The sequence below is a fragment of the Podospora anserina genome, chromosome 6 (assembly GCF_000226545.1).
Source record: "Podospora anserina S mat+ genomic DNA chromosome 6, supercontig 2".
In the NCBI taxonomy this organism is placed as follows: Eukaryota; Fungi; Ascomycota; class Sordariomycetes; order Sordariales; family Podosporaceae; genus Podospora; species Podospora anserina.
The window spans coordinates 2,727,773-2,750,497 of NW_001914857.1; the positions used below are offsets into that span (position 1 = coordinate 2,727,773).

The 22,725-nt window shown below is 52.1% G+C and overlaps 7 protein-coding genes across 7 annotated transcripts, besides 2 other annotated features; 3 read left to right on the top strand and 4 right to left on the bottom strand.

Annotated features, from left to right (window-relative positions):
- Positions 1-553: 553 nt before the first annotated feature.
- PODANS_6_7360 (uncharacterized protein) lies at positions 554-2,396 on the top strand (the record flags this gene model as incomplete). Its single annotated transcript, XM_001910615.1, has 3 exons — positions 554-650; positions 786-2,002; positions 2,079-2,396. 3 exons carry the CDS (start codon positions 554-556, stop codon positions 2,394-2,396), a joined length of 1,632 nt encoding a protein of 543 aa, XP_001910650.1.
- Positions 2,397-4,599: 2,203 nt separating this feature from the next.
- On the bottom strand, positions 4,600-5,454 carry PODANS_6_7370 (uncharacterized protein; the record flags this gene model as incomplete). The annotated part of the gene is made up of 2 exons (XM_001910616.1): positions 4,600-5,266; positions 5,330-5,454. 2 exons carry the CDS (start codon positions 5,452-5,454, stop codon positions 4,600-4,602), a joined length of 792 nt encoding a protein of 263 aa, XP_001910651.1.
- A 1,866-nt stretch (positions 5,455-7,320) lies between these two features.
- Positions 7,321-9,054, bottom strand: PODANS_6_7380 (uncharacterized protein; the record flags this gene model as incomplete). Its single annotated transcript, XM_001910617.1, has 1 exon — positions 7,321-9,054. One exon carries the CDS (start codon positions 9,052-9,054, stop codon positions 7,321-7,323), a length of 1,734 nt encoding a protein of 577 aa, XP_001910652.1.
- A 1,125-nt stretch (positions 9,055-10,179) lies between these two features.
- Positions 10,180-12,051, top strand: PODANS_6_7385 (uncharacterized protein; the record flags this gene model as incomplete). Its single annotated transcript, XM_001910618.1, has 4 exons — positions 10,180-10,293; positions 10,932-11,030; positions 11,087-11,388; positions 11,445-12,051. The coding sequence occupies 4 exons, from the start codon at positions 10,180-10,182 to the stop codon at positions 12,049-12,051; spliced, it is 1,122 nt and encodes a 373-aa protein (XP_001910653.1).
- A 376-nt stretch (positions 12,052-12,427) lies between these two features.
- Positions 12,428-13,797, bottom strand: PODANS_6_7390 (uncharacterized protein; the record flags this gene model as incomplete). Its single annotated transcript, XM_001910619.1, has 3 exons — positions 12,428-13,491; positions 13,544-13,637; positions 13,690-13,797. 3 exons carry the CDS (start codon positions 13,795-13,797, stop codon positions 12,428-12,430), a joined length of 1,266 nt encoding a protein of 421 aa, XP_001910654.1.
- A 2,754-nt stretch (positions 13,798-16,551) lies between these two features.
- On the top strand, positions 16,552-17,763 carry PODANS_6_7400 (uncharacterized protein; the record flags this gene model as incomplete). Its single annotated transcript, XM_001910620.1, has 1 exon — positions 16,552-17,763. The coding sequence occupies one exon, from the start codon at positions 16,552-16,554 to the stop codon at positions 17,761-17,763; it is 1,212 nt and encodes a 403-aa protein (XP_001910655.1).
- A 164-nt stretch (positions 17,764-17,927) lies between these two features.
- On the bottom strand, positions 17,928-22,472 carry PODANS_6_7410 (uncharacterized protein; the record flags this gene model as incomplete). The annotated part of the gene is made up of 4 exons (XM_001910621.1): positions 17,928-18,368; positions 18,424-18,946; positions 19,122-21,322; positions 21,372-22,472. 4 exons carry the CDS (start codon positions 22,470-22,472, stop codon positions 17,928-17,930), a joined length of 4,266 nt encoding a protein of 1,421 aa, XP_001910656.1.
- A 59-nt stretch (positions 22,473-22,531) lies between these two features.
- Positions 22,532-22,725: part of a repeat region (rgion duplique sur le chromosome 5) that runs on past the window's edge.
- Positions 22,543-22,632: a long terminal repeat (LTR crapaud).

The following is a 22,725-nucleotide window of genomic DNA, read 5'->3' on the forward strand; positions in this document are numbered from 1 at the left end:
CTGTGGCTGGCACTGTTAGAAATCATACTGTTGTCCAACCTTTGTTGCGATGCCCGACGTAGGGGTTGTAAACACCGAGATCTGTTTTTCTCGGCTGCCCGGCCAGTTTGGCTTCTGGCTTGTCTGTATTTTCGACAAGTGTTCGCGTCTGGTCTACTTCTTCTAACTACCTAGGTAACATGCCAACATCAATAGCTCAACAACATTATCAACAGGCCCAGTAACCTCGTGAAGCATCAAAACGTTCCTGAAATTTAACCAGGACCATATCTTCAGCTGCCAAGGTCGTCACTTCCCCAAGTTGTCAAAGCTTGGAGCCGGCTCGTCGATCCCCCGCATCAGCTTTGACTGACCCCGACAATGAACCGAGGCTCGTCCCGCTGATTCCCCTGTTACCCCAGATTTTGTGGCTGCAAGATGCAATCCAACTGGGAATAGTGTCGATTTGGCACCTGCCCCGCTTCTCGGATATATTGACGTCTCGGACGTAGATGCTCTCTCCCTCTTGAACAGATCAATCTGTACAGCTTCCCACCATCAATCAAACATCACAATGGGTAGCATCGTCGAGAAAACCAGGGATGGAACCGTCTACAAAGCTGCCACTAACGCGGTGCACCCTGAGCTTGACCTCTTGACGTTTCTCTTTGGTTTGCCCACCCGCCTTGATACGACCTACACAGGCTAACAGTGATACAGATTCACCCCACACCCTGGCCGAGAAAACTTCCATCCTCCACGCCGACGCAGCAGATCCAGACAACAACCAGATAACTAAATCTCAGCTACGCACCCTCGTCAAGTCAACAGCCTCCATCTTTCGAAACGAGTACGGCATCGGTGCCAACGGCCCCAACAAAGATGTCGTCCTCGCCATCTCCACGGGACACTACCTCCTCCCCTCTCTGTTCTATTCCACCATCGCCGCCGGGGCGTCTTCTCCGCCTCCAACCCCGGCTCAACCCCCAAGGAACTCGCCGCCCAGGTCAGCCAAGTAGGCGTCAAAGTCATCCTCTGCAACGCCGACACCGAAGCCACCGCCGTAGCCGCTGCTAAACTCACCGGTCTTGACTCCCGCAACGTGGTGGTTTACTCCTCCCTCCCCGGCGGCTCTCTCGTCTTGACCCCAACCAACTCTTCCACCCCCCTCACCTCATCTGGCTCCCTCTCCTGGGCTAAAATCACCTCCCGTCATGTCCTCGACAGCTCAATAATTTGCCTCCTTTTTTCTTCAGGCACCACCGGCCCCCCGAAAGCGTGTAAACTATCCCACACCAACATGGTCGCCGAGGCAGCACTGGTCCTCTCCCCCAACCGAGATTTTTACACCCGCTTGAACTTGCCGCTGGTGTACCGAACAGTTGCCCACCTCCCTGCCGCGCACATTGCGGGAATTCAAGGCTATTTCGTCAACCCTTTCTACCTAGGGGGAACGGTGTACTGGATGAGGGGATTTGATTTCCCCTTGTTTTTGACTTACATGAAGAAGTATCAAGTCACGCACTTCTTTTCTGTCCCCCCGGTTTTCTTGCTGATTGCAAAGTCGCCGATGGTGACAGATCAGCTTGCCACGGTGGAGCAGGCTGTTTCCGGGGCGGCGCCGATGGGGAGGGAGCTGCAAATCGCGGCGAAGAAAAAGTTGGGAGGGGGCAGGTTGGGGAAGGGGAGGTTGGTGCAGACTTGGGGTTTGTCGGAGACGACGGGGAGTGTTACTGTTTTGAATATGGGGAGCGAGTTTGAGGATGACGAGAGTGGGAGTGTTTCTGCTTTGGTTGCGGGGATAGAGGCGAGGATTGTGGATGATGAGGGGCGGGATGTGGAGGTGGGAAAGGAGGGGGAGATTTGGGTTAGGGGGCCGATGATTACGAAGGGGTATTGGGAGAATGAGGAGGCCAATAGGGAGGGGTTTGCGGATGGGGGGGTGGGGAGGGAGAGGTGGTTTAGGACGGGGGATGTGGCTGTTTATAGGGGAGGTTTGTTCTATGTGGTGGATAGGAAGAAGGTTTGTTTCACTGAAGATCATGGAAGATTAAGTGGGATGGAGTGCTGACAAGCGATAGGAACTCATCAAATACAAGGGCAATCAAGTCGCGCCTGCGGAGCTGGAGGCGCTGCTGATCAGCCACCCCAAGATTTTGGACGCGGCCGTGATTGGGGTGGATGATGAGAAGGAGGGGACCGAGGTGCCGAGGGCATATGTGGTTGTGGGGGATCAAAAGGGGATTACGGGGCAGGAGATACAGGAGTGGGTTGCGAAGCAGGTTTCTAGTCATAAGAAGTTGAGGGGAGGGGTTGTGTTTTTGGCGGCTGTTCCCAAGAGTCCGTCAGGGAAGATTTTGAGGAAGGATTTGAGAGCGTTGGCGAAGAAGCAGCAACACGGAGGGAGTAAGTTGTAGATGATTAGCCTCGCGAACTCTACCATGTCGTGAATGAATAATAGCGATTACTGTGCGTACTTGGGGTAGAGCCCTGAAAGATAGGTGATGGACCTTTAACGATACGCTACAGAAGCGTGTGTGGATAGCAGGGAGGCTTTGACAGAACCTTTAACAGAACCTTGCACTTCTTCTTCGGAGTGTTTCCAAATGGCGTCGTTTGAGGACAGAGGAAAGAGCTGGATTTGGAAAACTGTGCTAGTGCTTTTACCTGGAGAATGTTATGGTGTCTAGAATGGAGATTTGAGGGTGGTGAATGCCCCTCATATACACCGCGTTGGAGACTTCCTTACTTTCCAAGGCTCCATTTTCCAGTGGGTGAATGACATCGAAGCTGGAATATGACTGCCATGCTACATGGCGAAATGTCATCCTTGAGGTTTGATGGTGTTGAGACATGGGAAATATCAGCTGCTTGGTCACAGCACTTGGAGCAGACAGGACGGCAAGGGGGAGCGTGCACACCTGGCAGAAAAACCTGCCATTTGAAACGGCCTGTGAATGGGATGTCTCGGTGCCTCCCGAGGTGTATCAGTGCATAGCCCGCGTCGCTCTTGCGCTGTTATTTAGCATCCAACCTTTTCCCGACAAATCCATAGTCATGTCCCTCATGAGCAGCTGCGACACCCGCTAAAACCGAAACTTTTCCGCCCTTTCCAAAGGTCATATTATCCCTGACATCTGTGTGGAAGCAGTCAATGGTAACTTATGTTGACTGTTGACGGCCAAGCACCAACACCAACCTACAGATCCCCCGGCACTTCAACCGAGTGCAGTTTCTTTAACCCGGGCGGGAACGAGGCGTGCTGGAAAGCATCCTGATAGATCGACATAGTAGTTCCACGTGTCGAGCTCCTCCATCGAAAACTCTTGCGCTTCCGAGATAGAAGCGAACTCGAGCACCGCCCCACCTGGGAGAACCAGTCTTCTTCAAGAATCATTGTTCCACACCAGTCACCTCGAGCGTCTAGAACACCAGAACGATGCAGGCCGTGACTGAGCTTGGACTGAAAGGTCGATGTTGACATGTTGCGCCGGGAGAGTTGGAAGTGGGCTGTATACGTCCACAAGTGCAAACACAGCGGCACGGGACTTCGAGTCTGGACGGTGGGCCTGTCGGTGTCTTTTTTAAGTGGTGGGTGGGATCTGCCGTCCGGTGAACATTGGACTGTCCCCCTCAGTACCCGGAGTGCCTAGTGGCAGAACGGGAAAGGTCGGAAAGGTATTGTCAGGGGTGGAGATGACGAGTAGTCGTGTCAGCGGGCGGTTCGACGAGGCAAGCTGACCTAGAGTACCGAGAGTTCTACCGTCCAACACCCATCGCAGTTGACAGGGCACTAGGGCTTCCCCTCCTTCCCATCCTCCAACAAAGCCATCGAGACCAATGCGGTGGCCACCACGGTAGGTGGCATCAAATATGAGACGACATAGAGAGCAGTCGTTGCGCCGACGATATATCTCGTCGAGGTACCCGAGGTCCTGTTGACCTAGGTGGCCGGGTCAAAGTCGTGTCCGAGGATGCCGGGCAACAGCGGGTCATCATCGGATGGGTTGGGTCGGAATTTGGAGGCGGTAATGTTGAGATCTCGGCATTGGCGACAGAGGTGTCCAGTTTGGGATGAGCTGCTGCTGGCTTCGGCAGGTTCCTCGTCCATGGTGTCCTGCTCCTGGCTGACTTCTTCGCTGTTGCGTTCACTGGCGTATGTGTGCTCGGTGATTATGTCTGGCGCTTGTTTACTCTTGCCCCCGTGCGGGGAGCGAAATGGAGATGTGAGAGCTTTGCCTAATCTTCGTGACATCACGATACCGGTATTTGTGTAGGTATTATCGGTGGAGTCAAATCGATGATGATTTCAATGAAGGAATCGTACGGTGGTTTCCTCTTGCAAATTGGGCGATGGGAACAGGCAACTGCTCACCGAGGCTTCAACCCGACCAACTGACCAACAATAACCTTGGGTCCTCAACAACCGACCAAGGCGTTTTCATGCGCCCCGCTGTGCACTCGTTCAACTGACCCAAAATTCAAATTGTTGGGTGCAAGTTTGAGAGTTCTGTTCTGGGATCGCCGAGATATACGAGGTGGAAATGTTCATCATCATATTCTCTTGACGGGGCTTTCCATGCCTTCACTAATCTCTGAAGTCAGACCCCCAGAACCCTCCTATGTAGAACCATCGACGATAACAAACTCAACCCCCTCCTCCGCCCCAGGAACAACCAAAGCAGGCATCTTCTTGTCCGTCTCCCTTTCAATCGACCTCGCCGCCTCAAAGCACGGCAGCAAGACCGTCGTCCCAGCCTGCTTGTGCTCCTCCAGATCCCCCCAGTCCCACCAGTCGACATAGGCGCCCTTGAAACAAAACCTGAATCTGTCGGCCGGGACTGCGTCATCTGGTAGCAAGCTCCAGTATTCCTGCTGAAGTGTCTTCTCCCAGGTCCAGGTTTCGCCGGGGCGGAGGCTGATGAAGGAGTTTGTGAAGTGGTTGCCTTTGGAGACGGGGACCTCTTTGTCGGGGTCATCGTAGATGGCAAAGGTGCAGATTGTGCCGTCGTCCATTTCGGTGAACTCCCATGGGTTATCGTGGTTGTTGTTGTTGTTGATTGGGCGGTGGCGGTAGAGCCAGAACCCTTCGCGCTGTGGCTCGGTTTGGTGCCAGGCTATTAATGTCCAGGGGCGGAAGGTGATGGGGCGGGTGGTTGGGGTTGTGGTTTTGTCCGGGTTGAGGAGGAGGCCGGTGTAGGTGATTTTTAGGGTGATGGCGAACTTGGTTTTGAGGGGAGTGGTTTGGGGTGCGGAGAGTTGGACGGAGAGGAGGGGGGTTCCTGGGCTGACAAGAGAGAGGGTTAGTGATGTGGTCTTGTTGAGGGTTGTTGGGAAAAGGTGAGTTTACTTGAGGTCTGCGATGGTGAGTGGGCTGTTTGATTGATGGGTGGGGGTTTCGGAGAAGATTTCAGGTGAGGGGAGGTCAAGGAGATTGTCTTCCTCCGCGCTGCTCAATTCCTGAGGGCTGGCCATTTCGTTGGAATAAATATCAGTCGTGTGCCGCGCTGTCTGGCAGGAGTGTCAGTCATCTGCTGTCGGGTCCAGGGGCATTGAACCTCAGCGGTTTGCTGTTCACCTGGGTCTTTCACTTCCAAACAGTGGGATTTGATCCCATCTTAAACGTTTTCTTAGGACCTGTCATACCGTTATCTCACCCCTCTTTTGCCCCCCGTAACCCCATAAGGCAGCGCGGGCCGCATGCACCTGTCCATTGCATAGTGCATGACCTCATGTGGGCCTCGCACTAGCCAAGACCGAAGACTCATACGGCGTGCAAGACTGACAGCCAGGTCAGGGCCAGCGATTGGCACCTCAGACCAGTCCGATTTGCATCCAAACTTCGCATTTGGACCATGTTTGACAATGACCCGATCGGCGGTGTCTTCTCACTCGGTCGGGATTACCACAAAGAGGGGCAGCAGTTGTGTTATCACCGATTGCAACTAATCAACTGAGTGATCACAGTGGCAGGTTAGTGTTTACGTTTGTAGGTTTGGATCATGCTTCACTGGGGCCATTCGTGTTTTCAAGGTAAGGTGTGACCATTTTCTATATAGGAACAAAGGCTAAACGCACTCAGGAGGTCTTTTGAGGCCCTTCGGGAGGCTGCATGTCTCTTATGTATCACTACGACCCCTGCCTTCATCCTCTACGTTCTTTAGATTCCATGCAACCATATCCTTTAATAGCTATTTTGCGGTTCTCTTTCCAGGCACCTAATACTCGTCCTCGTACTTGACACTCATGTCACAGCAACACAGCCTCAAGCCACGAACTAATCATCAGCTAGCAAAGGTACATATGAGGTTGCGGAACAGGATGATAATGACCAACCAACACTAACCAGAATGATAGCTCTCTAGAAGCTAGGTAAAAACTATTTAGAACGCAAAGACAACGGCAGTCCAGAAGCAATTTACGAAAGATATGCCCTGAGATGTACCAGAAGGCTCAACAGGCGAGCCAGACGGTCCCTGACCTATTACTGCGAGGTTCACGGCTTTGCACTGAGGAAGACAAACTTGCTTTACTACCCAAGAACAAGTGAGTCTAGCAAATCGAAAAAGCATTCTGTTGGTGGCATCAGGACAACCATTCTAACAGCACTGGCACAGTCGAACACTGGAAATACTCTCCACCCGAAAAAAGAAACGAAAAAAAGAAGAAGGATCCAGAGTCCAACTCGTCACCTACCTCGACCACATCATACCCGCTGCCAAAAATCTCGACCCTTTTGGGTCGCACGATGACCGAGAAGACTACGCGACGTCGTTCTTCACCTGATCCAGAGAGTCGAAGGAGTGGTAGCCACCGTCAAGAATTCAATGGACGTTACAGATGATCAGTGCCTGGATCCTGATGGGGAGTTGTGGCGGAGTATTCCCTGGCGATACGGATCTCGAACTTTCGACAGGGATGGATGGGGCACAAAGATAGGGGATAGATATTGCATTTGGGAATATCCGTTGTATGTGGACAAGCCGTGGAGAAATAAGCATGGGAAATGGGCTTATCCCTTCCTCACGAATAGGATGTCGCAGAGGGATGATGAGGACGTGCCGTGGTTGGGGAAATATCAGTATCTGTTCATTCCGGTGTGGAAACCTTCTTGGATGAGGAGGAGAAATACCTGGTGATGGCGGGGTAGCTACCTACCCCTCTTTTGAGATTTGTTAAAAAAGATGAAGAAGAGAAAGCGTCAGTGGAATTACTACTATTAATTATTGTCATTTGTTCTATAGTAAATCAAAAAGCCAAAGGAGTCTCAACTTGACGACAGGCCAGCCAGTCCGTTTAAAGGGGTCAGACCCAGACAAGTAGCGTGTGCCGCCAGGGCAACTACAGCTGTCCATTGATTTCCAATTTCTCCAGAATAGCATCGCGGTACGCAAACATGCCCACGGTCCTGGGGTGGAAAGTCTTGATCTGCCTGGTAGGCGCGTACCAAGACACATCCTGGATGTTGGCTCCATCCTTGCCAGAAATGAAATCGTTTGCGCCGTTCACTCTTTTGGCCTCCTCTCCCTCCGGCTCCTCCCTTACCAACTCCGCCACGTAGCACAGGTATGACTCGTACGGATCGCGACCCTCACTAGCGGTAGAGTTGCACGTCTCCTCACTGGGCAGCTTGATCTCGCCACTTTCAATGAGCATCTGCGTTTCATCCTTTTCCACCTCTCCACCATCAACCCCGGCGGCGTTGTTGGGCTCGATATCCTTCCAGCCACTCAAAAAGAACCAAGTATCGGCGCGGTTAGAATCAGGATCCTTGACGCCCGGCTCGCACCAGCGATGTCCCCCCTCTATCCAGCGTTGGTCGACGTCGACATAATGGACTTGGCCACCTTCCGTGTTGGCGTCGTTCACGGCGAACTGGATGACCTCGTTAAGCTGCCTGACGAGATCGTCGAGCTCCTTTCTCAAACTCTTGGTCAGGTAGACGATTCGATTGGCGGGCCAGTCGGAGGGAGGTCTGTTTTCACCAAACCAGTAGTGGAAGCTCGCGCCGTCGCAGTCGTCTGTCTCCTCGTTGAAAAAGGTCGGGTAGCCTGCCACGTAGAGCTGTGTGTCCTTGCGCTTGGTCCGCCCGAGAGCGCGCAGGTAGGCATCCTTCAGCCGGGCGCGCAGGCCGTTGGGTGAACTGTCATCCATGTGTGCGCGGGCCTTCTTTTCCGCTTCCTCGCAGTTTTTGCGGTTTGTACTCCCCCAGTGAGCTGTGTTGGGCGTGATGACGCAGTACCAGACGAGGTCAGAGAAACCCAAGTCGTTGCCACCGATGGTGAGCGTGATGACGTTGGTTTCGTCGGCTTTCTTTTGATCCCACTCTTCGATCTTCTTGTACAGGCCTTCGGTTGTGTCTCCGGAGCAGGAGCGGCGGTCGTACACTATTTCCTTGTTGTCAAAGAACTTGTTGAGGAGATCACCGTAGTTGTTGGATCCGACCCGGCACTTGTCGGTCGAGGTTGTTCCGGTGCCCATGCCTGAGGCGTAGGAGTCGCCAAAGTGAGCGAAGCCAATGACGCCGGTAGCGTCGATTTCCTCTGGACTGCCGTCCCAGACGATGGCGTCGGTGACAAAGGGGCATGATTCATCCCTGGACCGGAGTGGATGACGAGGTTGATTCAGCCCAGAGTCTGCAGGTGTGTTATGCTGATATGTGTCGGCGTTCAGACGTGGTCTTTGGCGGGGATGTCTTCTAGTCGCGGGCTTTGGAGGAACACCGATTGTACCGCCTTTACCAGGAACACCCGCCGTGTTACCTGGTTGACCACCGCTGCTCCCTGCATTATTGGTAGGATGTGGGATTTCTCGGTTGCACTCCTTTGAGAAGAACACCCCGGCCGCAACATGGGAGTAGGTGTCTGCATTCTGAGCGCTCATATCGCCATTGCAGAACCCTTCGCCACCGGCATTGTTCCCGCAGATTGGAGTGGTAAAGCTGCCATCCTTTTTCTTTTTCAGCCCACCATACGGTGCGCATGCGCGGTCGAATAACCCAAGAGGAAGGCTGGTACACCCAGTGTAACCGTAGGCAACATCCACAGCCCTGTTTAGGAGACAGTTAGTATTCATAACGGTGCAAACACTAACGCACATATAGCTAACTTACGGGTCGTTATCACGCATCGCGTATCTTGTATGGGAGGCCTCGTGGACAATGATAGAAGATCTTGTTCGTTGGGCTTGCCGAAGATCCTTCAGGGAGTCGCAGTTGTTGTCCAGCGCGGGCTGTGTCTCACCAATGTCATTGGTGTCAAAGAACTTGTCGCAAAATGTCATCCTCTTCTCCTTGTCGTTCATGGCTGCCCACCAATTCTTCTTCGGTGCGCAGGCCGGGCTGTTGTTATCGCAGTTGACTTTGAAGGTGTAGCTTGAAGAGGTTCCTGAAAGCACTGCAGTTGTATGATGTCAGATCATTGAGCACATGGAGAATAAGAGGCTAGGAACCAGGGTTGACTTACAGTCTGCTATGCGGCGATAGGTTTCACGTATATCGTCTTCGAAGCCCTCTTTTTCCCTGAGTCCTTTGGCGAAGAAGTGATCGTAATAGTTTCCCTCGGTAAGAAACTCTTGGGCGCGGAGGGCCATGTTCACGGCATGTTGCATTTCATCCATGATGTCTTTTTTCTTCTTGTCATCACAGGTGTCGCCCTCAAAGTGTACAATAGCAGCCTGTAGGGGGAGGGTCCAGTTAGATATTTGTCACATAGTCGATGGTGATAACCTCATGAAAGTAGCTGAAATCTGAAATCTGTATGATCACCTACCTTCATGTCCGGGGTGATTCCGTCGGTAGGGCCTTTGGGATCCTTCAGATCGTCTGGGATTCCTTCGACAGGTCCCGTGGGTTTTCCAGCATTGTTTTCTTGCGCAAGACAGCCTGCTGCCACCAGGGCAGCTAAAGCCAACTTGAAGGCAACCTTCATGGTGCCGAGTATCTGGTGCGGAATAATGATGTGTGTGTTGGATTCGAGAGTGAGAACGAAGCAGGGCATGATGTCCAAGAAGTTCCATGTTGCCGATGTCTTTATACAACTCAAGTCTGTCAGACCATTGTGACAATTGTTCAAAGCTCTATCTCCATCCAGTCACAAACATTATTCGCATTGACGGCAATTGCAAATCCCATCTTCAATTCGAATATCAAACTACGGTCTTCATACCTCAGCCTTCATCAAAGCCGAAGAGGAGCGAGATATGGGATGCAAGGCCCAGCTGAGCTTGGCCACATGTATCCGAGACGCCACATCTGTTGGGGTCCGAGGCAGGACATTCGAGGCTATCCTTGATGTGAATGAAGTCTTTCAAATCGTGAGCCATACAATGAAGACAAGCCCGATACATTGATCCGTGCAAATAGTACCTGGGTAGGTAAGCCACCGGTATTTGCTCTGTCCTTCTTCCGTGTATGGTGAGTAAACTCTGGACTAAAGACATATCGGCAAATATTTTATTGGGTGGATCATAAATCTGAGCTCTTGTTACCTTACTTAGTCCGAAGTTGGATGCGATGTCATGTGCTACAGGCCCAGATTCACCCCGCGCCACCTTCAGCTCTCTACCTCAGGCCCGTCAAAACAGTTGGGTTTCAGAACCTTAGCAAACAACGAATTCAGATGGTGAATAGCCGTTGCCACCCACAGAATTGGTAGCATAAGTAAGTTGGACCATCCTCGGTTTGCTTGTGAGTGCCCGGTTTTAGTGTTGATCGCACCATTCCCTTTTCACCCTCACATCTGCTCAGAGGAGACACCGTCCGAGCTCCTTTCCTACAGACCTGCGTATGCGCCAAACTTCACACAGCACCACCGCGAGCTTAGCAAAAAAGCCTTTCCGTTCTTTTTCTTTTTTCAAAACCCCTTAACAAAACATCATAAAAAGCCCTCGTCCTCTCATTACCGACCCCTTAATTTGATACGGCTCTTGTTTAGCTCCAAATAAGTACCTAGACATCAAAGAAGAGAAACGAGCGAAGCCACAGAATCCTCGCTATTTTGGTGGTCTCTGCCTTCTCCACCAGCCATGGAAGTCCCAGACTGGCTTCGAGGGTAAGTCAACCTTACCAGCATCTATCGACACCCTTCACTCCCATGACATACTACAGTCCCCACATATTCTGACCTTGAAGCCTTTGGGCGAGAAAAACAGCCTCTTTCTCATCCTAACACTTCTATCTTTCGAGCCACAAATCGCCCGCATTTATTATCGCCGCGATAGTACAGGCATCTCCCTCTACTACGTCCTCTTCAACCTCATCATCGCCACCGAGTTCTTCACAATCTCCTTCTTCCACCTAGTCAACAACCGCTGCGAGGGATCTGACTCGTTCGTACACGATCCCCCCAACCTAGGTGATCTCCTCAACCTCGCTCACTTCACGGCTGTGTGGATTGCCTGGATCATAATGTTAGTCCCTCTTCGGTGGGAACGACCGAGAGAACAAAGTTGACACTTCCACACAGACTACTTCTAACGATCATTTACTCCCCAACCACCAGAGACACATCGAAAATCATGTTAATATACATCACCTTCCTCACCATCTCCCTCATCCCCCTCTTCCTCGACGCCGTCTTCGCCGATACCACCGACCCCTACCACAAATGGGCTCTGGGTTTCTTCTCAGCGATACACATGATGTTCATCAACCCCGGTGTCTTCTTCCTTTGCTTCTTCGCCATAGGGGCCCAAGCCCACGAGATCATCCGCCACAGACATGAAGACAGTGCGCTGAGCTTGCTCGGGCTGGCGGTGCAGGCTGTCTTGTTTGCTGTGCTTTCGGTGACTTGGTCGGGGCGGCTGGTGTTTCAGTGGGACAAGATCCCGGATGGGAATTTGTTGAACTGGAGGGTGTTTGTCTTTTGGTTTCAGGTTGTTGGGTTTGTCGTGTATGATTATGCTGTTTTTGCGATTGGGCAGGGGGTGTTGCTTGCGCTGGCGCTGAGGCATCTGGATGTGGCGTTGACGGGGGGGAGTCTGTGGCGGGTGATCTTCTTGGAGACAGATAGGGAGGGGTATGAGGATGGGGTTGTTGGTGAGGAGGAGGAGAGGAGGCCGTTGTTGGGTTGAAGAGTAAGGTAGTGTCATCGTGATGACGAGTGGTTACTGAGGGCATGTTATAGGCCTGGTTACCTACCTGACTTGCGGGCAAGGACCTCATTTAGACACACTAATTAAACTTGAATACTAGTTGATCTGTTCAGAAAGCTTTGTTCACATTCAGGGTAATGATAGCAAACAAAGGGTGTTGAGTAGGGGTCGTGAAAGTGCGATTACCAAGGCAGATGAAAGAATGAAGACTCAGGCTCACTCCAGCAAAACCATGATTAACGACCTGCCAAGCATATGTATTTAAATACCCTAGACTACCTACCTATCTAAGACCCGATCAACCTTGGTTGCAGCCATCCAACTGCCTATCTTTGAGGCCATTTCATGTTTCCATCTAAACCTTCATGACCTTGATGACGCGCATATCGTGCAGGCCGATATTGAACGAAGCACTCGTCCCTTTCCCAGTCTGGCCAGTATACATCTCCCTCCACTCATACGATCCAGAGCCACCCAAGCCAGGGACATCCTTAAAGTTGACGCTGTAGGTTCCCGCCGAAGTGCCAGCACAAAGCCCAACAACCACACCATCCGACAGCGGCCCAGCCCAATACGGGTAGATTTTGCCATTTACTGGTGCTGGCGCACCGGGAGGTCGAAAGGTTGTTGCCGCCTTGCCGAGAGAGTCCTGGTTGATGTCAATCAAGCCCTTGTTCCGGATGATGTCCAGGGTGGAGTTGGAAATCTTTTCGAGATCCAAGCCCAGTACGAGAGGAGACTTGGTGATGGCCCAGAGACCAAAGTGCAATTTCTCCTGGTTTGTGTTGAGCTTGGAGGATCCAAGGTAGAGCATGTCGAGGTCGTTGAAGCCGCCTGGAGCACTGTACTGGTAGATCCCGGCGGCTGCATTGCCGATGCGCTCGACACTGGCCCAGTCGCCCCAGTTGTCTACGCTCATTCTGCTATCTGTTAGCCTTGGTAAGGGGTGTTGATGGTGGGCGATTACGACGTACCTCCATGAGTGACCGTAGCTAGCACCCCAAGTCCAGACTTCGTCACGGCCCCAGTTGCAGAGGTTGAAATGCAGCTTTTTGGTGTTCTGAACTCCGAGGATGGCGTCTCTCATGGGCGCGTACCAAGTCTTGGTGCTGCCGGCCGGGCTGGTACAAGTTTGAGGGCGAGGATTTTGACGGCAGGGTGTGTAGCAGTTGTCGTACTTCCAGAAGTCGACTCCCCAACTCACCAACTGGTCAACATCACCCCTTTCGTGGCCCTCGTTTCCTGGGTATCCAGCGCACGTCTTGTCGCCAGCGCAGCCGTACAGGCCGAACTTGAGTCCCATGCTGTGGATCCTGTCGGTGACGGCTTTGATGCCGTTGGGCCATTTGGCTGGGTCGGGTACGAGCCTTCCAGAGCTGTCACGGCTCTTGGTGGACCAGCAGTCGTCGATGTTGATGTCTAGGATGGATGAGCGCGTTTTTCAGCAAACACTGGGCTCAGAAGAACTCACATTCATACCCAAGGTCCTTGAGTCCAAGAGAAATGAACTTGTCTGCCGTTGCGAGGGCATACCTGGCTGAGGCTGCGTTGCATTGGGCGACATTCTACCAACAAAGTCAGCACCCGGTAAGCATACAGGAAGGGCCTTGTCGGTACCCAGCTGCTCCAACCCATATGAGGTTTCAACCCAACTCCATTATCCAATGCCACCGTCAGCCGGGTATTGGCGAGTGCGGGTAGTAGTGCAACCTTCCAGGACTTCATCGTGGCGACCGCAATGCTGAATATCGATGTTGATGCTGTGAAGACATGGGATGAAAGCACTTTGACGGGCACAGCTCTTATAAAGCCTAGGTATGTTTGGGAACTTCCTGAGCAGCATTGTCTGATAGATGGGTTTGAGATACTCCGGTACCTGCACCTTACGTCACTCTGTCGCTGGGCCCTCCGCTTCGTTTCTACTTGCCTTCAGGTTATAGCCGATTGGGGCGCTAAACCACGTCGCCACAAAGCCCTATGATCGTTGCAGGAGAAATTCGTAGACTGTGACCATGATGTTCACCTCAAGTATGTCCGGCGCTTGCAGCCAGATTCGGAAGGTTCTGCGTAGATGTTTTCCTGCACCTAGGGACTTGCTCCATGGGCACGCTGTCGTATGGGTTAGGGTTACCGTCGTGCTTTCCTTGCAGAAATGCCCTCGAAGAGTTTTTCCGAGACCAATCCAGAGCCACCACCTTGTCTGAGCCTGCTTCCCACGAAATGCGGTCCTCACGCCCCCCACAAACATCGCCAATTCACCAGAACAATGCCTGCGGTACACAGCCCGCGGCAACTTCCACCGTGGCGTCTGGACATGCATCTATCTACCTCAGTTCTCACCATGATTGGTGACTTGCAGTTACTGCCCTGCCTCAACCCCGCTTGACTTGCATGCATTGCCCGATGTCTATGCGCTGTTCCTTCGCCTTGACAGAAACATTAACACCGACAACTATCAAGTTTCGCTGAAACCCTCAGGATTTCTCTCTTCATCCAGGACGATTACAGCAAAATGGAGCCTCTCGAGATCGTTGGGGCGGTGGCGGCCGTCGGCCAGCTCTTGGAGCTATGCATCAAGGCCGGAAAAACTTCGACCCAGCTCGTACAGTCATTCATCAACGCCCCAACCGAGCTCAGAAACTTGAGCGCGAAGCTTGCCTCGTTACAGATGATCATTCAACAGTTTCAGGCTCTCGGCCAGGATTTGTTAATGACGGGCGTGGAAGATATTCTTCCAGCTACCCACAAGGACATGCTCCTTAGCTCCCTCCTGGCAAGTGAGAGGGCATTGAAGAACCTCACGACACTTCACAACACTGCTGGGCAGTCCTCGACACCAAAACCTGGCTGCAACTTCAGTCGGAGGCTGCTGTGGTCGCTAATCGATAAGAAAAGGTCAACGGTGGTTATCGAGGAGCTAAGGAAGGCAGAGATGGTCTTGGATACAGTCATACTAATTCTTAATACGTAAGTCGATCCCTCTTGACTTCCTGACCATTGTCTTACGTAGATATCGTATCACAGCCGGCTCAACTCCCATATCTGGACATCGTTCTCCGCGATGCAACTCGCGCAGCAGGCATTCCGAGCAGACTTTTTGCAGTCAGCTCGTGACGTCAAAACCATCGTCGAGGCTCAACACTACACGATATCTGAATTCAAAGCAAATGCTGACCATACGCTGTTGTCCATATTGCAGTCACAGACTGAAAATGATACCAAGGTTCAGGTAACGCTACTTTTTATTAAAAGTCAGTTGATCACTATTCGCACAGGCTTACATACAAGCTTTAGGGCCTGGTCAGCTCCCACGAGCAATTGAGCGACGACTTATCAAAACTGCGAGAGAATATTGCAAACCAAGAACCAGCGTCGGCGCAGGCCATGCCCCGCCCAATATCAGACATTCCCCAGCAGCGAGCCGATAGCGCAATACGGAAAACGCGGGACATTTCTTCTCTCCCTCGACAACATGCTCCACAGCCAGCAACAGAGAGGGTTTTTTCAAAGGTTGAACAGTTGATGACCGAGAACGACTGGAAGAAGCATTTTGCCCGATACCATTGGTTCACTGGACCGGATGATCAGTTGTTTGGGATTACCGTCACAAAACCTTGCGTTGGTGGGATGGTCGTCGCACTTCTATCAAAGAAAAATGAGCGGAGGGCCCACGCAAAATTCAGGGCCAGACTCAAGATACTTGGTCAACGGATATTTCAGTTCGAGATAAAGGCAAGGCAGTTTGCCAGGACTTGGATGAGTTTGCCCGGCATGAATTGTGCTATCACAATTATCAACATCCGACCAACCAGTGCTCCTATATTCCAGGCCTGCTATGAATGGGACATGGTTACAGTCAAGCACTTGCTGGAAAGCGGAGAAGCCAGCGTTAATGATGTCGATCATGAAACCCGGAGAGGTTTACTCGAGGTCCGTTTACAGGACACAGTCCGGGGGGGCAGTACTTCCACAAAAGTGATTCTGAGTCACTCTGCTGATGTTGAACTGTAGCATCTTTTTAGGACCACTGAAAGTGATCAAGACAAGTCGCTTCATTCGCCTTTTACCAAGTTCCGAGGTGGTGCATTGCTTCGGTATCTTCTTGACAGAGGCTGCGATCCTAATGTCTTCAATGGCAGTACGGGCTTGTAAGTAAAGTTGACCATTCCATAACCGATTCCGTCGTTGGGTGTATTCTAGCAGGCCTCGCTGACAGTTTAAAGACCGGCAGTTCTCTTTGCCTTTGGGCTCGGGTTCTCGCGTTCGGTCTCGTCATTGCTTTTTCATGGTGCAGATTTAGAATCTTTCCAATCCAGACCCGCCGATTTGATAGACGCTGTGGCGCATCGAAGGTACAAATGGCAACTCAAGCTACTGCACTCCGTGGGCTTCTCAGATTGGAATCCTACACGCCAATCATCGATGTCGTTACTACATGCCGCTGCTTACTACAACGATATTCCAATGCTTCTTTTTGGCATGGGGGCCATTGGAATAGATCCGAATACTGGAGATAACTACATGACGCCGCTTCATGAGGCTGCTATGGGCAACAATGTTCTAGCCGGCTCAATGCTGCGCGAAGCTTGTGCAGATATCAACTCTGGGCATGGCGTTTGGGGTGGCACACCTTTACAACGCTGTATGGATTTCAAAGCTTACGAAATGGGCCACTGGCTTCTTCAGTGTGGCGCAAATACCAACATATCTGACTCTTTGTCAAACGATGTATGGACTGGGTTTTGGGAAAGGATAATGACAAGGGTAGTAGGTCGGAACCATGACGTTTGCTTTGACTTTCTTAGAGAAGAGGCGATGCTCACCCACCTTCTTCTCCATGACTCAGACCCGCACCAGCTATTTAGGACTGTTTGGATTCAGCATTTCCATCATGGCATTGGATTCTTTAGAGCATGGTATGATTACTGTGGGCATATCCAGACCCCTGAGGTAGCAAGAGCCTGCAGCTACAGGATTCGAGGCCTCTTGTTCTACCCTTCGGGATCAGACGAGAACGGCAGTGCCCTGTGCGGCTTTCCGAAGGAAGTCATTATACAATACGAAGACGCAGAGCACACGAGAAGACCTGCAAGAACTAGTTTGTGGTGTAGCAGGGGACACATTTACCTAGCTGAAAGAGACACGCCAAATGATGTTGGTTCTGATAGGGACAGCGATTCAGATAATTCACTGGAATCTTCTGATGACGATACGGATTCAGGCAGCGAAGATGGTGACTGTGATTGTCGAAAACAGCACCGGAGTTACAATGACAGGGACAGCGGTTCAAGTCTCTGTAACTGTGATGTTGACGGGGGAGACAATCAGAATGTCCGACCAGGGATCACACTCTTTTACGATACGATATCCACACCGGAAGGTCAACTACGCATGTCTCGATTCCCGTTCGTTTGCCTACTCACGAACGCCTTGTGTATGGCCGGCTACCGAGCGGAAATGGATGAGGACGGGGATATTTGGTACGAAGATGAAAATGGCGATAGCTATCACGATGCTCGGGAGTTTCAACCCCACGAAGATGAGGATGACGGGCTTGCTCGTAACTGCCCGATGTGTCAAAACCCAGATAAGTACGGCTTGGGGCACATTTTCGAGGAAGCGGAGAGAGGGAGGAATCTTCTTTTGGAGTATAGGGCGAGAGCGAAGACGCAGAAAAGGACGTACTTCTGACGGAGGGTCAGCTCGAGGATGGTGTTTTTACATGGTGCAAGGGGTCAAACAGTTGCATACCGGGGCTTCTTCTCTATCACTTTTATAGCACCGATTTCACTTCCAGCCCGCCTCCATGGAAATAACACCATGTTTCCCGAGACACCACACCATCTGGCAGTCACTCACAGCCCAAAGAACTTCATATCCTCCTCCCCATGCACCGGCACCCCATGCCCAACCCCCTCCGCCCAAATCCCCGTCAACTTCTCCCCAAACACCTGCGTGGTATACCTTCTCTCAGGCACATCCTTCTTCTCCTCCAGGGGCGTCCCAGGGTACCCAAACACGGTCGTCCACTGCGCAATGGAATAGTTGTAATTCGCCGGCGCAATAACATCATCCGCACTCCCATGGTAAACCTGCATCCTTGGCCTCGTCCCGTTATAACCCGGATAAGCATCCAACACCCACCTCGCCCACTCTTCAGGTGTCAAGTTCATCCTCCCCCCTGAGCAGTTCCCGTTCCAGCCGGCAACGGAGTCAGTGAAGAAGCAGCCGGCTGCTACACCGGAGTAGTTAATAACCGCGCTGAACAAATCAGGATACGCAGCAGCGAGGATACTCTGGTCATAATTAGCACCACATTCTCAGCTCAGCTCAGGTATAGGGGTAACCTACAGCCATCATCCCACCCGATGACTCCCCAATAACAAACACCCGTCCCTTATCCCCGTTATATCTCTCCACCGCCCACCTCGCCATATTGGCAATCGCATGACTATCACTCCCGCCATCCCTCTTCAGCGTAGCCCTAGAGCTCACATCCCAGCAGCCGCCCTCGTTTGGTGATTCAGGGTAGACAACCACGAACTTTTTCTCGTCGGCGAGGCGTTTGTACGGGCTGCCGTTGTAATAGCCTTGGGCGGTGCCGGTGCAGTAGTGCACGCCGAGGAGAATAGCTGGGTTAGGGGGGAGGTTTGGGGGGGCGTAAACAAACATTTTGGCGCGGCTGGGGATAGGGGGGCCGAAGGTGGGGACGGGTTGGAGTTGGGCGGCGCTGAGGGGGAGGAGGGAGAGGAGGACGTGGGGGGGTCTCATTTTGGGTGGATAGGGGTGAGGGTTTGGGAGGTGGGTGGTGAGGTTTGAGGTTGGGAGGGCTGTAAAAGCTACCGATGAAGTGTTGTGAAATACTCGAGAGGTACTATTCGCATGTCAGATGTGATGTCAAGTTCGAGGCAACCGTAACCTTTATTAATCTCACGAATTCCCATTGATGCAAAAAAGAATCCGTCTGGCTCCATCCCCTTCATTCTTGGCGATTGGCGCGCTTGGAAAAACAAGATATTTACCCAACAAGCGCGCGTACTACCAGTTACCCGGTCACGGAAGAACCTCCGCCAATGCTACGTCCATTGTTGATCGACAACTCCGTCCCCCCTCCCCGCCCCATCTTTGCCGTCACAACTAGAACCTTTGCAGTGTCCTCCCCAGGATCCAGCTCGATCAAAAACTGGCTGTGCGTGATCACGATGATCCAACCCACCATCCGAGTCTGCGACATGACGCCGCACCACCTGACGACCGCCGCCTGGCCTGCCTTGTCTAGGTTGTCAAAGACCTCGTCAACAAGCAGATAGTGTGCCCGATGCGCACTTCTAGCCCTGGTCAACTGCAACAATGCAAAGAAGAGTGCCAGATCGACGCGTTTACGCTCGCCACTGGAGCGCTTCGCGTAGGCGAGAGAGGATGGGAGGGCGAGTTTTTGGTCAAGAATGGACCCCGGGGAGGATGCGCTGTCGCCCGACTCAGCAGAGTCAAATAACGAGCCGAGCATACCTGTTGCCAGGTGCGCGTGGCGTGTGTCATCGTACAGCACGGTAAGGACCTGCGCGAGCAGAGTGTTGAGCTCCGAGAGCAGCGCGATGAGGATATGCTCCCGAAAATTGGCCCTGATTTTCGCTGTGGGTTTTGATGAGGAGGGGGACGATGAGAGCCGGGCTGTACGCTTGGTCAAGGCGGCAGACCAAAAGGCGAATAGCTCGCGCTTGGTGGCAAGCTCCTGGAGCTTGTTTGTCAGGGCCTCATGCTCCGAGCGTAAGGAATCTAAGGATGAGGCCTCTGCTTCGGCCAGACGCTTGTAGGTAGAAGCATTACGGTGGTGTATCGTCAGCTGTTGTCTCAAGGCATCGCACGCCTCCTGGGCTTGAACAACACCCGTCAGCAGTTCACCCATGTTCCTGGCATGGTTGGCAGCGATATTTTTCTCATGCTTCAGACTGCGTAACCGCAACCTTTTCTCATTGATAGCTTGAAGAAGACTTTTGAGAGCTGCCTCTTGATCATGGTTCTGTGTAGTTGTTTTCTCAGCGTCGTGGATTGGTGCACTCTGCGCGTCTTGATTGAGTGAACCTCTTGGAGCGATATTGTGATTAGTTGGCCTTCGGAGTAGGCTCATGACTGTAACGATAGCTGTGGATAGCCAAGAGACAACAGAAGTCCTCATTCCATGAAAAGAGTTGGGTAGGCCACTGGGCTGGCCCGCAGCGAGGGCTTTCAGTTTCTCATCAAGCATTTCCAACCACAAGGCGAGCCATTCCATTCGACGGGAATATACGCATTCTTGAGCATCTTTTGCTTCCTGGCTTTGCTTGTATTTCAAGACCCTTTCATGTTGCACCTGGACCTCGTCCTTCATCCTGGCATAAGACTCGTTTAGCTGCTGCAAAGCCTCCTCCTCCATGCGAATTTGGGTCTGCAATCCAGACATATGAGCATGAAAGCCCACATTGAGCTCCAGGGCCAGATCCTTTTTCTCTAACCCCAAGATTTGGCGGCTGGAATCTGCAATACTTTGTGAGGTTTCATATCTGAATCGGGTTTGGTGTTCCTTCAAAAGTCGTTCCTTGGCTGCATGGTCTTGTACGGCCCTCTCCAAAGCTGAAGCTTCCTTTCTTGCTTCCGCTTCAAGTCGTGTATGCGTGCGAGTGAGGTCTTGAAGCCGTCTTTCGGTGTACTCCACCGTCCGAGTCACACCTTCGAGTCCTTTCTCGGCCTCCTTGATGTCGGTACCGATATCTCGCAGCAGCAGTTTCAGCACCTCCTCACACTGATCCAAAGTAAACAGCCCAAGTGCCGTCTCTATCACGTTCCACCGCTGCGTTGGCGTGGAGGACAAGAAGCTCGCTGCGCTCTCTTCGCTCAGCACAACAGTTCTGATGTATGTTTCGTAGTTAGTTCCGAGCAGTTCGTTGATTGCTGATTGTGTCGTGCGCATATCTGGGTGCTCAAAGTGCGGAAGGGGGTTTCCATGTGAGGAGATGACAACACGGTTGCCCTGGACTTTGTGTTTGCGATACCGAGTGATGGCATATCCGTTGTTAAACTCCAGCTTGACACAGCAGTCTTTACCGACGTTATCATTCACGACATCGTTGACCCCGAGCCCGCCACGAATACATCGACCGAATTGACACCAAACCATAGCTTCCATTATTGTACTTTTCCCTGAACCATTATCGCCGATCAGAAAGGTCAATCCCGGTGTGAGATCTTGTTGGAAGTCGATATGAATTGTGTCCTTTTACGCCAAGAAAGTTTGTAATCGTGAGGCTGCGAGGTTCCGCAACAAAGACGTTGGCAGATCGTACTGCTGGGTTGGGGGGCGTAATATTTGAGGAGATGGCTTGACACGACTTTTCTAGGAACTCTTTATAATCAAGCTTGGCCTCGCCATACTGGTCAGCCATCCCATAAGAGGTTTGAATCATTTGTTGGCCAACCTGGACCAAATCGTCTTGCCGCATGAGAAGCGGTTCCCCTAAATCCACAGACTTGACATACTCGTGAACTTCGGCTATGAGGTCAAGAGCAATCTTCCTGGACTCAGGCTCAGTTTCAGGGATAGACTCTGAAACTCTCCCGGTGGTTGAGGCTTCATGAGCCTCATCCTGAGTGGGCTGTTCTAAAGGTTGTGCAGTAACATCGCTCGCTGGGACAGATGACCCCAGACCACCAGACGCCGGGCCGCTTGCGTGCAAGCTAAAGTGCGTAGGTATCCAATTTCGTACGCCGCGCACCCCTAGCGAGAGAAGCTTGTCTCGAGCGGTGGCGTACTTGAAAGGGGTGAGCTTGCCGAGGATCATGACATGCCTGTCCTTTACGGAACGTTCATCCACCTGGTCGTTGAGAATCTCCTCAAGGGCAACTGCTGTATAGCCTACGGCATGCGGGTTGGTGAGAAGTTTGTGCTCGAGCGTCTCCGGATCAAGCAGAACAACACCTCGCTCTTGATCGTAAAGGTCGGCCCAGTTCAGCTGCAAGGGCGAGCCGAGATATGTAATGCTCCCCCGAAGATCTGTCTTGTCACCGCTACTGGATTTCTGCTGGGTAATGGTCTGGTGGCTGTGAAAGTGGCCCGTAAATGTTCGAGCCAGAGAGGCAAACTGATCATGGCCAGTAAGGCCGCGGTAGGTGATCGAATTCGTCGCACGGGCGTCTTGCTGGTCGGCATTGACCACATACCGCTGAGTGATGGCTTTGTTGACTGCCAGATGGGCAAAGGCAACTGTTTCTTTCGCATCCTTAGGGCTGAGGGCAGCGACAGCCTTTGTCAGTTCGCTCTGCTCCTCGCGAAACGGCAACAACAACACGTGTCGACCGTCCCATCTGGCGGGTGATGGCACTATGTACCGATAGGTACGGCGCCAGGCGTGTGATGTTGAGGGCATCAAGGGCTGTGGTCTCGTAATCGCGTCGATAGGCCAGATCGTGGTTGCCAAGCACGATGTGTAATGTTATGTCGAGGGAAATCTTTTGCCATTCCGGACTCGCTCAGGGGGTGTCGCAATAGCAAGAGGCACCCCACCCTCTTTGCTGTTCATGTTATTTACAGTTACACGCTGGTCGAAAATGGAAATCAGAAATAAAATCGGCGGCCAAAAGATACTTGGGGCTTCAGATCATGCAAATCGCGTCACGGGC